The sequence below is a fragment of the Zootoca vivipara genome, chromosome 14 (assembly GCF_965207765.1).
Source record: "Zootoca vivipara chromosome 14, rZooViv2.hap1.1, whole genome shotgun sequence".
Classification (NCBI taxonomy): domain Eukaryota; kingdom Metazoa; phylum Chordata; class Lepidosauria; order Squamata; family Lacertidae; genus Zootoca; species Zootoca vivipara.
Window position 1 is genome coordinate 23,341,219 of NC_142597.1, and position 16,382 is coordinate 23,357,600.

The 16,382-nt window shown below is 42.3% G+C and overlaps 1 protein-coding gene across 1 annotated transcript; it reads left to right on the forward strand.

The window, feature by feature from the left end:
- Positions 1–3,631: 3,631 nt before the first annotated feature.
- Positions 3,632–14,601, forward strand: SC5D (sterol-C5-desaturase). Its single transcript, XM_035139754.3, has 5 exons — positions 3,632–4,010; positions 5,484–5,701; positions 7,363–7,495; positions 9,726–9,826; positions 11,210–14,601. The coding sequence occupies exons 2-5, from the start codon at positions 5,492–5,494 to the stop codon at positions 11,660–11,662; spliced, it is 897 nt and encodes a 298-aa protein (XP_034995645.2). The 5' UTR covers positions 3,632–4,010; positions 5,484–5,491; the 3' UTR covers positions 11,663–14,601.
- The last annotated feature ends 1,781 nt before the right edge of the window (positions 14,602–16,382 follow it).

Consider the following 16,382-nt stretch of genomic DNA (forward strand, 5'->3'; position numbering starts at 1 on the left):
GCCATTTCCTGTCCCTGTATTTTTTTAATGCATTCATAAACAAGTAAGAGAATAGAAGGAACAATTTTGTGGGTTGTTTACATATATTTACATATCTTCAGATATACTGTTACCCCTATAGCTCTGGCTAGCAAGTATTTTTAACAGGATCCATATTATGAACTGAGGGAAGGGTCAATATGAACAATTCAATACACCGTTCATGCACCACACATTTGGGCTCTGGGAACCAAGTCAGGTGTGACTCATTGGGGATCCATAATTGTGGGTCACAAGCTGCAAAATTTAGTTGATCCTGCTAGCTGGTTATCTTAAAACAAATATTATATACAACACAGGCAATTTACAGACTAGGCTGGTTGTCAATTTTCCAGTTAAGCAAAACACAATCATCAGAATATCTTGCTCGTAGGGCATCTCTTAACTAACATTTACCTAGTTTTGTGTCACTGAACCTAAACTAAACTGGCATTATAATTAGTGTCATTATGTGTGTATGTCTTTGAGCAAGCTGCCAGACTAGTACCTAACAACTCCTGTAAACATTTATGATGCAATCCTTTGCAGGTCTGCTTAGAAGTGAATTCAACTGCAAATGCAAATGTGATTGCAGCTTCAGTATGGTTGGGGAAATGGCAGTATCATCAATCCAGATCTTAAAACATCGGACCCTCCAAGCACCTCTATTTTCCATGGACATCCCTGATTTAGAGAAGCCGTCCTGGTTTCTGATCTGATCCTGGAATGTTCCACTTTTCCTTAGGATGTCTTATTTTCATTGGGTAAATATTGGAGGGTATGGAGTTATCTGATCCCCGAGCCATCTGAAGGCAATCCTGTATAGGGAAGGTTTTTTTTAAAAAAAAAGTTTAATGTCTTATTATGTTTTTATATATGTTAAAAGTTGCCCAGAGTGCCTGGGGCAACTCAGTAAGATATATGGGGTATAAATAGTAAAATTATCATTGTGGAATGGGACGTCCCTATTTTCAACAGAGAAATGTTGGAGGGTACAAAACGTTTCCTGAATAAGGTAAGTCAAAGTTATGCACTCAGGCATACTAGTGTGCCACAAGAGAATTGCAAGCACCCTACTGGAAATAAGAAAGTAAAGATTCTTGAGAGCCTAACATACTCATCCTCAGAGATTACCTGTTCTGTCTCTGCAAATTAATAATAATAATAATAATCTAGCTCTGAAACTGGAAAACTCTGAGACTTTGCATGCTCCAGGGTGTGCCTCCTTGCATTCACGAAGCACATGCAGTACAGTGATTCCTTAACTGGGGGATGAATTAATTATTTAATCTTTTCTTATCTACAATCTAGAAGGCAATTAACACTGCAGATCTATGCAGTTTTACCTGGGTGTAAGCCCCATTGCAATCACTGACCTTTCTTCTGAATCAACATGCACAGGCTTGCCTGGCACAATTTAGACCCAGCTTCTTATTTAAACAGAGCATGGACCGTGCTTTTGTGCTATTTAGTGATATTGCTTTAGATGTCATGGGGAATAACAGATGGGCAACATTTTGCTGCGTCAACAGCCTCAGCTATTATCATTATGTTATTTAAGGGACATTGTGCTTGGCACACTTTGGCTCGTTAGAGCAAGGAAGTAACATACAGCAGAGTTACTCTGGTGCCTCATAAGTGTAATACAACAGAACTTTTGTAGAATTAATACAAAGCATTTCCTTTTATACTTAATAAAAAAAGGTTTTGTTTAGTGTAAATGTTGGAATAGACTGGCTATTTAGTCCAAATTTGCCAACTTGTGAGAATTGCGCCAGAATCACTTTCTTCACAAGGAGGCCCAATACCTGTTACATTCATGTACACAAATAAATGAGAATAAGCAGAGCAAAATGTTGCTATAAATTCCCCAGTCAAGCACCGTTGCTTTTTTCTTTCTTTCAACCTCTCCCTTTTTCTATGTGCCTGCTCACTCTTCAGCTGCTTTCTCTCTTTGCCACATTCTTATTTTATCTGTTAGGGTTGCCATACGTCCGGGATTTTGCAGACATATCTGGAATAGTGCAGTCAGCAGCAGTGTCCAGGTGGAAATCTGCAAATAATAATAATAATAATAATTGCAGTTTTTGCTGATTATCCATAAAAATAGCTCCAAAACAGCATTTATTTATTTTTTGCAATTTTGCCCAAAAAGATCACCAACTTTTGGGCAGAACCAAAGAAAAGTTCAACAACTTTGGTCAAAAAAGACAAACAAACCAAACAACTTTGCCCGCCCCAAAAAACACCCCCCAGTGTTTTTTTGTGTGTGTGTGCGCGCGCACACACACACATGCATGCACATGTATGTGTGTGTTAAATCCTGTGTATCTCCAAAGTATGCAGAAGTATCCAAAAGGGGGTAAAATGGGGGAGGAGTGTGTATGTACACACAGACAAGTGCAGTGGTTGCAACAGCCTCAGCCACAACCACAAAGAATGCCTCACTGCAGGGGCATCGACTCCAGAAGGAGCAATTAAATGCATATAAGGGCATAGGATTGTATCTTCTCATTTTGCATAAATTTATTTAAATAGGCTGCAGCTTCTACAGGAAACCCTCTGAAATAAGAATAAGAATAATGTCCCAGATAAATGCAGGCTCTCTTTCCCCCTTGATCACAAACTATAGGGTTGCTCTACAGCAGTGGCAGGGGAACTCAGCTCCAATCATTCCTGATCATTAGCCATGCTGGCTGGGTGACTGGGACTCATAGGCATTGTAGTCCAGTAACATCTGAATGGACCACAGGTTCTCCATTGCTCTACACACCTGCTTTCTGCTGGGCACACCAGCTCTCTCAAAGGACTAAGTAGGAGACACAGAGTTTTAGTATAGGACCCAGCAAACTTCAAAAGTTTCATGCTGATGCCCTTCTCTTAGAGGACATCTGGCTCCAAGCGAGGAAGTGTTCTTGGTGCTACGGTACTAACTAACTAGAGCAACAGCATCATGCCAAAAGTCTGGAAGGAATCTTTTCCCATTCCCATGGGGTCAATCTGTGTGTGTCCATAGTTAGGAAAGGTTGCAATGCAATGCAATCCTGAAAAGATTTTATTCAGAATTGGATCGGATTGACCTCCAGATAGTGCGCATATCATCGAAGTCTATATAGTTTTATCCCTTTTATCCCTTTTTTGTAAAGTTTGTGAGGGTTTTCTTACTATCACGTGGTGAATAATTTTTGTGAAGTGAGATAAACTTGATTACTGTAAGCATAGCTGCCAAGTTTTCCCTTTTCTCGTGAGGAAGCCTATTCAGCATAAGGGAATTTCCCTTTAAAAAAAGGGAGAACTTGGCAGCTATGCTGTAAGATGGTCACGTCAAGCTGCTGTTGAGGCTGAAACACCTGAGGTAAAAAAACAAACAAACTAGGCCAACTTTCCCCTCAGAGCTCCATCCTCGCCTTCAGAAGCTTCTGACAGGGTGTGTTTTTTTTACCTCAATAACGGAAAAACAAAACAAATCAGCGCGACACGCCTAGCCCCGCCCCCTTTCGACGCTCGGCTCGCCCATTCGCTCGCGGCCTCCTCCTTTCCTCCAACCGCCCCGCCCCTCTCTGGAGACCCGTCCAATCCGACGCCGTACCTTGAGCCACGCACCGGTGTCGTCACACAACAGGCTAGCGTCGCGCGACTCCTGGCCAGAGGCGCTGACGTCCCATCAGGCTAGCGCTTCCCTCTCTTACCCACCGAGCCGCCGGCTCTTTTCCTCTTCAGCCATTGGACCGCTATCCGGAACGGCCACGCCCACGGCTCACCTGCTCATACGTCACGTCGCGAGAGAGTTGTATTTCGACCTGCGCAGCGCTTTTGGCGGAGTAAGAGGAAGGAGCGGCGCAGGATCAGGCAGGCAAAGGAAACACCTGTGGAGGGCGAGGGGCCTCCCTCGGCTCGAAGGACATAAGCCGGGCGGTTCCCAGAATACAACGGGGTGTCGCCCCCCACTAGTCCACCTTCTGGTCCTCCTCCTGGGCGCAAGCCCCTTTTGGGTAAGTAGGATGCAGTTACTTGCGAAGCTTAAAATTCAATCCGTTTGGGCATCATGGTGGCTTTTCAATTGCAGGAGCTCTTTTTGAAACAGCAGGAACAAATTGGCAGGTTCTGTAGCTTGTCCTCAAAGCAATACGGGGGAAGCTGCCTCTTAGGCCATACATTTAGAACATTATTTAGTTATTTATTACTTGTATAAAAGGTAAAGGGACCCCTGACCATTAGGTCCAGTTGTGACTGACTCGGGAGTTGTGGCGCTCATCTCGCTTTATTGGCCGAGGGAGCCGGCGTACAGCTTCCAGGTCATGTGGCCAGTATGACAAAGCTGCTTCTAGCACACGGAAACGCCGTTTACCTTCCCGCTGTAGCGGTACCTATTTATCTACTTGCACTTTGACATGCTTTTCGAACTGCTAGGTTGGCAGGAGCTGGGACCGAGCAACAGGAGCTCATCCTGTCGCGGGGATTCAAACCGCCGGCCTTCTGTTCAGCAAGCCCTAGGTTCTGTGGTTTAACCCACAGCGCCACATGTATACCCCACCTTTTTCTCCGAGAAGCTCAAGGTGGCCATCTTCTCCTCGCAACAGCCCTGTGGGGTTAGGTTAGGCTGAGAGTGTGTGGCTGGCCCAATGCCACTCTGGGCAGCTTCCAACAAAAGATTAAAAATACATTAAAACATCAGTCATTAAAAACTTCCCTAAACAGAGCTGCCTTCAGATGTCTCATGGGTGATTTCAGATCCTAGTCTGACGCTAACCACTGCAGCACATGGGCATCACAATATAAATTCACTTCCCAGGCTTCCTCAAACGTGGCTCTCCAGATCTTTTTCCCATCATGCCTGACCACTGGTCCTGCTAGCTAGGGATCACGGGAGTTGTAGGCCAAAAACATGGAGGGCTGAGTTTGAGGAAGCCTGCTTCAGTCATAGCTGTCTTTTCCCCCAAAGAATTATGGGAGCTATAGTTTATTAAGTGTTGAAAGTTGGTAGGATGCCTCCCAGAGTGAAGGCCAAAATAAGGAATTAGTATAGCTTTTCTAGCCTCTTTCCCATGTCCGCAGGTGGTTTCCTGCTTCCAATGTATTTAAAAACTATGTAAAAGTTTATCTTACCAATAAGCTCTTCAAATTCTTTTATGTTTGTCTTACCCATTAACTAATGCTCGTTTTGCCACATTATGTGTTCCTTCTTATTAGACTTTTAAAGAAAAGCTTTTTTACTTCCTTGACTCTGCTCATTGGCCATGCTGGCATTCTGTTAGATTATTGTATATTATTAGTTCACTAAACATATGGGTGGGAACTCATTTGCATAGGGTCCTTGTTAACTCAGTGTTTTCAGGAATACGAGCTTTTTATTTGCAGCATTGTAGCCTATTTTTAGAAAACCCTACCTGTCAAGGTTACCATTCTTGTTTCTTCACTGTGGCTTGATGTATCCCCTTCCATTAATTTCTGGCAATTTTATGCAGGTACAACAATGGATCTTGTCCTGGCATATGCAGATGACTCTGTTTTTACGCCATATGTTTATCCAGCCGCATGGCCAGAAGATAACCCTTTTCGACAGTTTATTAGCCTTATTGTCATAACAAATGTGGGTGCTCTTGTCCTTTATTTGCTGATTGGCAGTCTCAGCTACTACTTCATATTTGATCACTCGCTAAAGAAACATCCTCAGTTTTTGGAGGTGAGTCACTGTGTCACAGCTCTTCTCTTTTCTAAGTTCTTCAGTGCTCTATGGCTAGGCTTCAGAGAGTCTTGTATGTACCTTTCTGGAATTTCTGTACACAGACAGGCCTCTGCTGTATGCGGTGGTGGTTTTGTTTGCTTGTTTGTAACACTAATATTTTGAAATGCAAACAGTTTAGATTTCAGTGTGATTTGCTATTTCAGTGAAAGCATTTTCTTCTCTTAGCATTTCTAGGCCTAATAATGCTGCTTAAGGTTGTTACACTCCAACTATTTTGTGCAAATGTTCATTGGGTCATGGGATGTAGTGAGGTCGCCTTTTCAATTCACAGAGGTAAAGAGCTCTAAGGCAGTGTTTCTCAACCTTTTTTGGGCCGCGGCACACTTGTTCCGTGAAAAAAAACACGAGGCACACCACCATTAAAAAAGTTAAAAAATTTAACTCTGTGCCGCCCTATATTATAATTATGACTGTAAGAAACACTTGCCAAATATTGCTTTCCAGTGGGTCAGTGAAGTGTATTGGCGGCCGCCAGGCTCGTTTGCACTGAGCTTTGGGAAAGAGGAGGAGAAATATTGCTTTCCGGCGGGTAAGTGGTGAGTATTGGCGGCCGCCAGGCACGTGACAACGCAAATCGCCCCTCTCGTCGCCGCACGTCGCGGCACACCAGCCAGCGTCTCGCGGCACACTAGTGTGCCGTGGAACAGCGGTTGAGAAACGCTGCTCTAAGGGTGGCTTTCCCCCCTATTCTTTCTGAACCTGCTTGCTTATGATTGCCGTGGTGACTCTAGTGCTTGTGTTAACTAATCTGGATTACTGGAGTATGAACACATGGAGTACTCATATTCCAAGTAAGATTATTGGTATATCTAGAACATAATTTAGGGCTTCCCAGATGTTGTCAGACTTCATCGTGGCCAGCAGCAATTGGAATTGTTGTCCAGCAACGTCCTGATCTAGCCTAACAACTTTCTACCTGACTGGCAGCAGCTCTCTAAAGTCTCTTGCAGGTGACTTTCAAAGGCTTTGATGTGTGGTATCCTCCTGAATTCAGAGATACTGCGGTTTGAACCTTGGGATTTAGCTCTTCTAGTAAAGGAAAGCTCTTTGGGTGAGGTTAAATAAGCAGGGCCTCACAGCTATTGTGCCATAAGCATAGACCCCCAGGGTAGTAACTCTAAAGCAGAATGCAGGCAACAGTAACAGGTGGGGTCCTAGGAATCTCACAGCTAACTTAGCCACAAACATTGTTACCTGATGGAGAATAGGTTTTGCCTTTCCTTACCAGTTCTAGTAAACCTCATATGTCTTGAGATAAGTCCCTTTAACAAGGTCTTTCACAAAGAAACATGACCTGTTTATCTTTCTGCTTTGTGGAAGAATAGATACCGTACTTAAGTTTTTTAAAACATGCACGCTTCTCAAAGCAGCATACTGTACTGGCAACAACTAAGCTAGGAAGTCTCAGTTTCAAATGTCATTTTGTCATGTGACATTAGGCAAACCCTTCTCTGCTTCAACTTCTCACCTGCAGTATGCAGATAACAACACGGCTCTGCCTTAAAAGGACTACTGAGATAATATATGTGCTAAACTTTCTAAAATGCTGTAAATGTACTGGATATTATTTTATACAAAGTGTCTTCTCTTGTGTTCAGAATCAAGTGCAGCGTGAAATCAAATACACTCTCAAATCAATGCCATGGATCAGTGTCCCCACTGTTGCCATCTTCTTTGCTGAAGTCAGAGGCTACAGCAAACTCTATGATAACATTGAAGACTCTCCTTATGGTAAGGAAACTGCTTGGCATGTCCTCTGTATTGGTTCAAAGTCTCTGTCCTTTCCTTATCTCAAGAGTCCACTTTATGTAACTTATTTCTCATTTCTTCTAACCACCATTTGTTGTACATAGGATGTCCTCTTATTTATTTATTCTCATGGAACCTTACTACATATGACATGCATATTAAAGCCCAAGCACTAGAATGAAAGGGAGTCAGATCATTCGTCCATCTAGCTCAGTATTGTCTGCACAGACTGGCAGCATCTCCCAGCACTACCTAGAGATGCTGGGGCCTTCTGCATGCACTACCACTGAGCTCTGATATTTCCCCATTGTCCTTGTTTTGGGGAGGGAAGGGGTTGAATGTGCAAAAGCAGCAGAAGATAGAGTGCAAAACCCTACCTACTGTTTCTCTCCTTCAAATTCCTTCCACGACTTGAACAAATGCTGGCAAAGACAGTAGAATCATAGGAATGTAGAATTGGAAGGGACCCCCAGGGCCATCTAGTCCAACCCCTGCAACACAGAAATTGCAGCTGAAGAATATCTGAGAGATGGACATCCAGTCCCTGAGCTAGCTTTTCAGCTGCACACCCTCCTCGGTTTTCAGTCTCAGTCAGGCTATACTGCAGCATCCCTCATTTCAGCCCTGCCTTCACACTGACCACTAGAGCACAGAGAGCAAAAAACACCCTGCTATTTACTTCGAAGCTCCAGCTGGGCAAGTAGCCCCATTGTCTGTCATGAGATGTTTACGCCACTGCTGAATCTTGCTCACCTGCCATGCAGGTAATAAGGGTATAATTATTAGGAGATCTTCTCCAGCCAGTGCTGTGAAGTGGGCTGCCGCTGCTTCCTTCCGCAACAGGATTCTTCCAGGATGTGCAACTTTTGTGGGCTTCCCTTACACTTAAACATGCATGGAAGAAAATGCACCTAACCCTACTTTATGAAGAATGACGAGGGCCATTATCGTGGAGGAATTTATGGGATTTGTAGATACTGTACAGAAGGGATCCACCAAGGGTCAGCTTGTGCAACACACCCACCACAATGCAGGAATCACAACTGAAGCATCCCTGACAGATAGCCATCCAACCTCTGCTTAAAAATCTCCAAGGATGGAGCATCTGCCATATTCTGAGGGAGTCCACTTTGAAACAGCACTTATCAGAATCCCCCCCCCCCCAATGTTTAGTCAGATTCTCCTTTCTTATAAATTGGATCAGTTAGTTTGCGTCCTCCACTCTGGAACAGAAGAAAACAAGCTTGCTCCACGCAAGGGAAGTATTGCTCAGGTTTGTTTCTCAGCTCTGACTCAGCCCATCTTCTGGGCACCTGGACAAATCACTCCGCAACCTCCTTGGGATGGGCAGTTTTTCCACTGCAGCTTTACAACAGCATTTCAGCCCACATATTACTCACTGCCATATAAAAGGCAGAGACACACACACACACACACAAAGAGAGCACAAATTGTAGGGAGAAAAGTTGCTTACAGAGTAATGAGGCTTCCAGTGAAATCCTGTATCAAGCACTTCTCATCTGGAGAAAGTGAAAGAGAAGGAAGCTCCCAGAGTGCCCTTAGCAACAGCCTTAACAAGAGGACAGGGCTGGTCATGAACCAGCCATGTGTGAGTGAGGCAAAATATTATGTGTGTCTGAGAATTATCTATTACTCTCACCCTTTAGCCATGGAGATAGCAATCAGCATCCAAAGTTGCTGTAGCAAGGGCGCAACAATTCAGTTGACCACAGATGATTGACAAGTGATATCAGATGACATCATCTGATTGACAGTGGGAAACAGTTTAGCAAAGAAGTGGCCAAGTTGGACCCCCTGGAAGGCAAAGAATGGTCTGCAGGCCAGACGTTCTGAGCTCCTATTGTAGGTCAGCAACATCTGAAGCAGTGCCTTCGGCTTAGTCAATATGTGTTTCTAAAACACCTTTGTCCTTATTTGAGCACCTTGCCCTGGTAAACAGACTTTGTTTGGCGGGAGTTGCTCTTCATGTTTTATCTCTTTAGCCTTCAGATCCTTTCCAATGTATTAATTATCTCTGTTTGCTTGAGATTCAGCGTTGCCAAAGGCTCAAGTAAGGAAACTTCTTTCAAAATGGATTTCATAAAAACTACTTTTTGTTTTCATAACCCAATATTGCACAAATCCAGAAATATTCTAAACATTCTTAAAGGTCTATTTTTTAAAACACTCACACCTTTCTTTTTTTGTCTAGGTTGGTTTGGTGTTATCCTCAGCATGCTCTCTTTCCTCTTCTTTACTGATATGTGTATCTACTGGATTCATCGATTTCTCCATCATAAGCTTGTGTATAAGGTATGGCAAAGTGTTAAATAGTAAGACATGCTTAGAGAACAGTGCACCCAATCTGGAGCATGCATTCCATGTGCAGATGAAGGTGGAGTGAATGGACTCTCCATGTATCAAGGCAGTATATCCCTTGTTACCAGATGCTGGAGACAAAAAGCAGGGAAGGACACTCAGTTTCATGCCTTGCTTCTGGTGCAAATAGAATGCTAGAGTAGATGTAACTCAGTCTGATCCATGAAGGCTTTTCTAGAGTTGATACAAGGATCAGCCAGTTTGGAGATAAGAAAACCCTGCATCCATTGTGCTCTTCTCTAGCATGGTTTCCCCTGTAGCAAATCAGTTATGTGGTCATAAGCCAGGTTAGCATTGTGCTGTTTCTTAAGCTTTTCTGGGTTGTGCTGTTTGAGTCTTAATTTCTCGGTTCAGTGTCTACATAACTTGCTTAACTGTGGACCACTAATAATAGGATTCAAGGCAGATGTGTCTGAAGCTGTGTGATAAATATATACTTTGAAGTAGGAAACTTACGAATATGCATCTGGCCCTAGAGGCTACTTGCTTAACGTGCAGGAAAAGCCAGAGAACTAAAAGACTAGCACCAGCAGGCCACTGTTGATAGGATCAAGTGCAAAGGATGATATGGCCCCGAGGAAGAGAAAACCAAGGAGTTAACTTTCTCCAACTGCTAAGGGGGTACAGTTACTGTGGTGCTAGATCTCAAGGCATTGAGCTGGGAAAGTTATCCAAAAGGGTGGCAAAAATGATGAGAGAATGGAACATTTACTTTAAAAGAAAAGTTTTTTTAAAAAGTGTCATCAAAACATAGGACAGAACATAGAGGTCGCAAGGACAGACATAGTACAGATGTATAAATCATGAAGAGCATAGAGAAAGAAAATTACGTAGCATTTCAAACACTCAGTAAGATATGGATTTCACTCTTTTCACCAAATAACTTGATAGTAGTTGTCTCTCTTTTCTAAACTAAACTAAAAAGCCTCAGATGCGTTAATTCTTCCTTATGGAAAGCATGGTCCAATTTGTCAGTTGCATTTCCCTTTTCTGTATCTCTCTTTCCACCCCTCAACTCTCCACACTTTGCTTTTTAAAGACTGTGCACTAGATTTTAAATGTAGCCGGTCCACGGATTCATGTAGCAGAATTGTGATCTTTGTCATCTTATTTTGCAATACAATAAAAGCCTAGCTTGATTCTCACTTACCTGTAGTAGCCACACACACAAATAATCCACCACCTCTCTGCCAGAGCATCTCAAAATGGTCTTTCCTTGTCACGGGTGACGCTTTCTGTTGCTGTATTAAAGTGAAAGTGTTGTGGGCTGTTTCTATTTCTATTCTAAGGTTCTAATTCCTCTCTTTTCTTCCACAGCGTTTGCACAAGCCCCATCACCTGTGGAAGGTCCCAACTCCATTTGCAAGCCATGCTTTTCACCCCATGGATGGCTTCCTTCAAAGCGTCCCGTATCACATCTATCCATTCCTTTTCCCCCTGCACAAGGTGACCTATTTGGGCCTCTATGTCTTCGTCAATATCTGGACAATCTCCATCCATGATGGGGACTATCATGTTCCTGGCGTACTGAAGGAAATTATCAATGGTGCCGCCCACCACACTGATCACCATTTGTTCTTTGATTACAACTATGGCCAGTATTTCACACTCTGGGATAGAATTGGGGGCTCATACAAAAACCCTTCTGCTTTTGAAGGGAAAGGGCCCCATGATTATTTGAAAAAGCTAAAAGAAAGCAAATCGAGCAGTTTTAAAAATGGCTGTGGGCATGAGGGAGTGCTAGAGGAAGGCAGTTTTAAAAATAAATAGGCCCCTCCCTCTCCAAGGATAGGAAAGCCCTATATGCATTATTTTTAAATAACTGTATATAAACTTCCCTCTCCTGTAACACTACCGGGAGACAGGCACTGTAGACATCACTCGGAGATCTTGGTGATGGAATTATAGAGTTGAGAACTAAGTTGTTCTGTAATGAAGACTATGCTTGGTAAGGCAGAAATACATAAGTTGCGAGTTGCAAAGCAACAACTTTGTTGGATACAGTAATGGAGAAAATGCCTGTAGCCGATGATGCTATTGATAAGTTAATTTGGGAACACTGCCTTTTCTTGCACAATACATAGGAGCTGAAACCTGACATGAACTCTGTTGCTATTGGAATGAGTTTAGAAGTCATTTGCTTCTTTGTGCAACCCTTAACACTCTTGAATCCATAGTTTGCAGTTCATTTGTAATTCCAGCAAGATGCTATAAGTCAATGTGTGGAGTTGACAAACTAGATAGCTGCCTTTGTGACTGCGTTTACTAGCATGAAAATGGGCTTGCAGGATGAATATCAAACATGCAACATTCATGTCACTTTCTGTTTTCCAAGTGCCCCAGTTTTTCAGATAAGGTAAAACAGATGGTTTTTCACGAAGCATCACATGTCCAGATTGCTTTATAGGTTGTTTTCAAAAGATGCTCCCTAACATTTTAGAAAATATGTGTTGAAATGCCCTTTTTTCTTAATTGAACAGCAAGGTTGATGCCTGGCTTCTGTTGTGGAGTAGACACGTGTTTGGTATTTCAATGTCCCTCTGTTGAAAGCATCACAATGCAAATGCAGAAAATAAGGCAAAGGAACTATTGCTATATTTTCAGAATGCCTTTGTTATACTTTCAGGAATCCTTTGGATGATTATCTTATAGGGAATCGCACTGAAGCATACGGTAACATTGCCTTTCCATAGAGTGCATTGTATATTAGAAGCAGAGCAATGTGATCTAGCTAAAGACAAAAATGATCAGATTCTTAAGGTTGTAGAGCACACTCTGCAATTCTCGAGGGGCCATATGAGAGTGAAGGAGACAGGTTTGGTCAAGTGAAAAAAGCTGTCTTAGGAAGTTTTTTTAAGAGCTGAATCCCATTGTGGAGTTGGCTTCCGTTTTGAGCCTTGTCAGTGGGTCCAGTCCACCATTGAGTTTATTTTAGTGGTGCTTGCATTAGTCAACTTCTTAGTAGATTAAACCCAGCACATTTTCTAAGCTGTCTCATTGGCTCTTCTTTTTTGCAATTTGCTGTTACTTTCTTTCCTTTCAGCATGTGTCACTTTGAAGTCTAAATGCCAAAAACATTCATTTCAACAGTGCTATGCTTTACTGCTTTGATATAGACAAATGCATAGAATTTCAGAGACATTGCAAAACGGAGTTCTCTGTTTGATAATTATATCATATGAAGGATTGTGTTTTCTGGTTAAACCAGGCAGCAGCCTGTGGAAACTGTCTTTTCTTTTTTTAAAAAAAAACTGTTTTCAAGAGATAAAAGCATGGCTGCTATTAAAGATATGAAGCTTTACAAATTAATGGAAGTTGTGAGCTTTCTAGAACTTCATAAGGCTTATGTCACGAGTAAGTTTGCTTGTATGTGCCATTTTCCTTGTATCCATAACTTGGTAAAGAAGCAAAAAATATCCACTGAAGATTTGAGACCAAAACTTTATGGCCTTCAGAATAAGGGAAGGCAGGAAGTGCCCCCCACACACACACACTAAGTGAGACCATGCCATTATAGAGGTGAGTCATTGATGACTGTAGTAAACAACTTTGGGTCCTTTTTTGAGCAGCCCTTCCCTTCCAATAATTAGGTGAATTGCATCCATTCTTGCTCCTTTTCCCTTTGTGTGACACGCATCTCCTCACGCTGGGGAGCAACTTAGTGCTACTTAGTAATACTGTATATATGTGGTGATAACTGTATTTTGCAAGGATACAGCTTGCATTTTTTTTAAAAAAAAGGCCCCCATTCTTGTGCATGGCACTGTGTGGGCAGAAATCATAAGGGTCCTGTTGGAGAACGTCCACTGATTAGGCAACAAAGCATCTTCATAGTGAATGCCTCACTGTCCTTTCACATAACCCCCAGCACTCATGAAACAAATCCCCTAGTAATTCCTTTGCTCTCTATCATCCACATCCTTGCTTGGGTAGAAACAGGGAGACGCTGAAGAAAGCTGAGTTCAGGTTGTTGTTGTTGTTGTTTAATGTGGAAAGCTATCTCTACTGTTGAGAGAATCATGAATAATTCCACCCTACTGAAGGATCTGAGCACCTTGTGATTTTCCTTCTCTTAAAATACATATATGCATCTCTTCAGCTGAAGATGCAAATTAAGACAGGCTGTGTAAGATTCAGTCTAGGGGTTCTTGAAAGCTGTCACTGAAGAAGGAGCTGCTGAAGCCATCTGACATTATTTGATGATCTGTCGTCGTTAATTGTTGCAGTAGAGAGAAGTCAGCTGGTTCTGACTGGAGTGTTTGGGAAAATCTTGTTTATATTTTATGTGGCTGTAGGAACCTCTGATGTGTGTGCACAGCTACCTTACCTGTTGGTATGTGTTTTAATGGCCATGCGAGCTCTTGTCTTGGCTGTGCCCATCACTGGAATGCAGCTGCTGGAGGGTTAGGCAAGAGCGACTGCAGGCCAAAAATAGGTTCCTCACCTTTGGTTTGAACTGGCATGTTTGCAGAAAGGGTTCTGCCCCCTCTCCCAGCCTTAACTAACTTAACCGTTAGTTAAGTCAGACATTTTGTCTCTCTCTTTTCTAAAGAGGTACAAAACAAACAGGGATAATAGGGCTTTGTATTTTGTTGTCTGTAAATAATAATTAAAAAGTGACTGTGGCTTCCAAATGGCTGTCAAATGGAGTTGTTGATCACTCATACTAATGTTTCCTGGTGACAAATAATAAAGAATTTTAAAAGGAACTGGATATAAATGAGTGTGTTTCCATGTACCTCTGTGGTTAACATAAGGCATCTGTTCACCAAATGCATACGGACTCCATCGAGCCACATGCTTGACCCTGAATGTCCAAAACCAAAGGTCAGAACATCAGTCATGTTCATTTTAAAGCTTTCTCTGTTTATCCCAAGTTTCTTTCTTTTCTTTTAAACTGTCTGTTTTGTAATTAATGATACCACTTAAAAGTCTTGGACGTTTGCTCATTGTGGGTTCAACTTATATGGGATCCCTTAGGGGAATTACAACGCATGCTTTCATTCTCTCTCTATACACACACACCTTTTTTGCTGCTTACAGATAGGGATGGATAAATCTGTCAATTTCTGTTTCTCATTTTTCCAGTCTTTAGTCCAGTTAGAATCATAGAATAGAATCATAGAGTTGGAAGAGACCACAAGGGCCATCCAGTCCAACCCCCTGCCAAGCAGGAAACACTATAAAGCATTCTTGACATATGGCTGTCAAGCCTCCACTTAAAGACCTCCAAAGAAGGAGACTCCACCACACTTCTTGGCAGCAAATTCCACTGTCGAACAGCTCTTACTGTCAGGAAGTTCTTCCTAATGTTTAGGTGAAAGCTTCTTTCTTGTAGTTTGAATCCATTGCTCCGTGTCCGCTTCTCTGGAGCAGCAGAAAACAACTTTGTCCACATTTCTATATGAGTTTATGGATTTCTTTACAGTCCTCGTGAAAATATGTCCGCGTTTTAGAGTCTGTTTCTCTCAAAATATATTTTTGTATGCCTAATGCTCACAATCTTGTGGGGTCAGTTTCCCCTTATAGGATGTTTTTGTATGCTATTATCACTAATACATGCATGTTTGTACACATTATTTGGCTGGAGAATTACATCAGAACATTCAGGAAAGTGAATGCCAAAGGAAAGCTGTGTTTTGGTTCATGTATTGTTTCAGGACGTGCAAATTAGGTTGGTTCTCATCCAGATTTCCAACTTGCAGATTGAATTTCCACCCTGCTCTCCTCTAGAATACTGTCCAAAAGCACTGAATATTATTGCTAGCTGATAGTACAGTCAATCACAATTTATTGTTCACAAACTGCCTAAAGTTCTAAGCAGGGTAACAAAAAACAACACAGACAAAATCTTGCCCAAACTGTTAAACATGGTGCCAATGGAAGTGAAGAAGGTGGAAATAAGAGTATAATGAATTTAGTGTATATATCTTTTAAAATGCCTACAAGATGGAACAGCCACAGCAATTCCAGAAGGGAATAGCCCACTTTTGGCTGGTCCCAGTGAGACTGATGGAGATGACCTAGCTGCCTCCTCCTCACTTTTGAGAGCTGTCACTTAGAATGGCTATTTTAGGTGCAGCTCTGCATCCTATGGTCTGATTTTCCTAAAATACAAGAGCTGTCCCCACACCAGACATTTAAAGCACATTCTCCCCACCCCCAAGAATCCTGGGAATTTTAGCTCCTATGATCTTTTATTTTGTGGAGGGAGTACTTTAACATGGTGCACGCAGCCCAAGTCCCTAAAAAGCATACAGGTTCTAAGAACATGCAGGCTGGCCACGAGGGGGAGCCCTTTAATCTACGTAGTCGGAACTTTCTGCTGTTGGAAAATAAATCTGGTACTGTAGATGGAAAGAGACCTTCAAACTGCGAGAGACACCAGCAAGAAAACAAAAATAATAGCCTACTGCATGTCATTATTTTAAAAGGCAGACTGAGAAAGCAAGTGCTTGAGTTAAAGATCCACAGGATGCTCCAATCATAG

What these genes read in the sequence shown, in the direction of transcription:
- SC5D (XM_035139754.3), top strand. Translation starts at nt 5,492, where the DNA reads ATGGATCTTGTCCTGGCATATGCAGATGACTCTGTTTTTACGCCATAT. An exon ending in CATTGAAGACTCTCCTTATG is followed by an intron (nt 7,496 to 9,725) that starts GTAAGGAAACTG and finishes TTTTTTGTCTAG; the next exon opens with GTTGGTTTGGTGTTATCCTC. An exon ending in ATCATAAGCTTGTGTATAAG is followed by an intron (nt 9,827 to 11,209) that starts GTATGGCAAAGT and finishes TTTCTTCCACAG; the next exon opens with CGTTTGCACAAGCCCCATCA.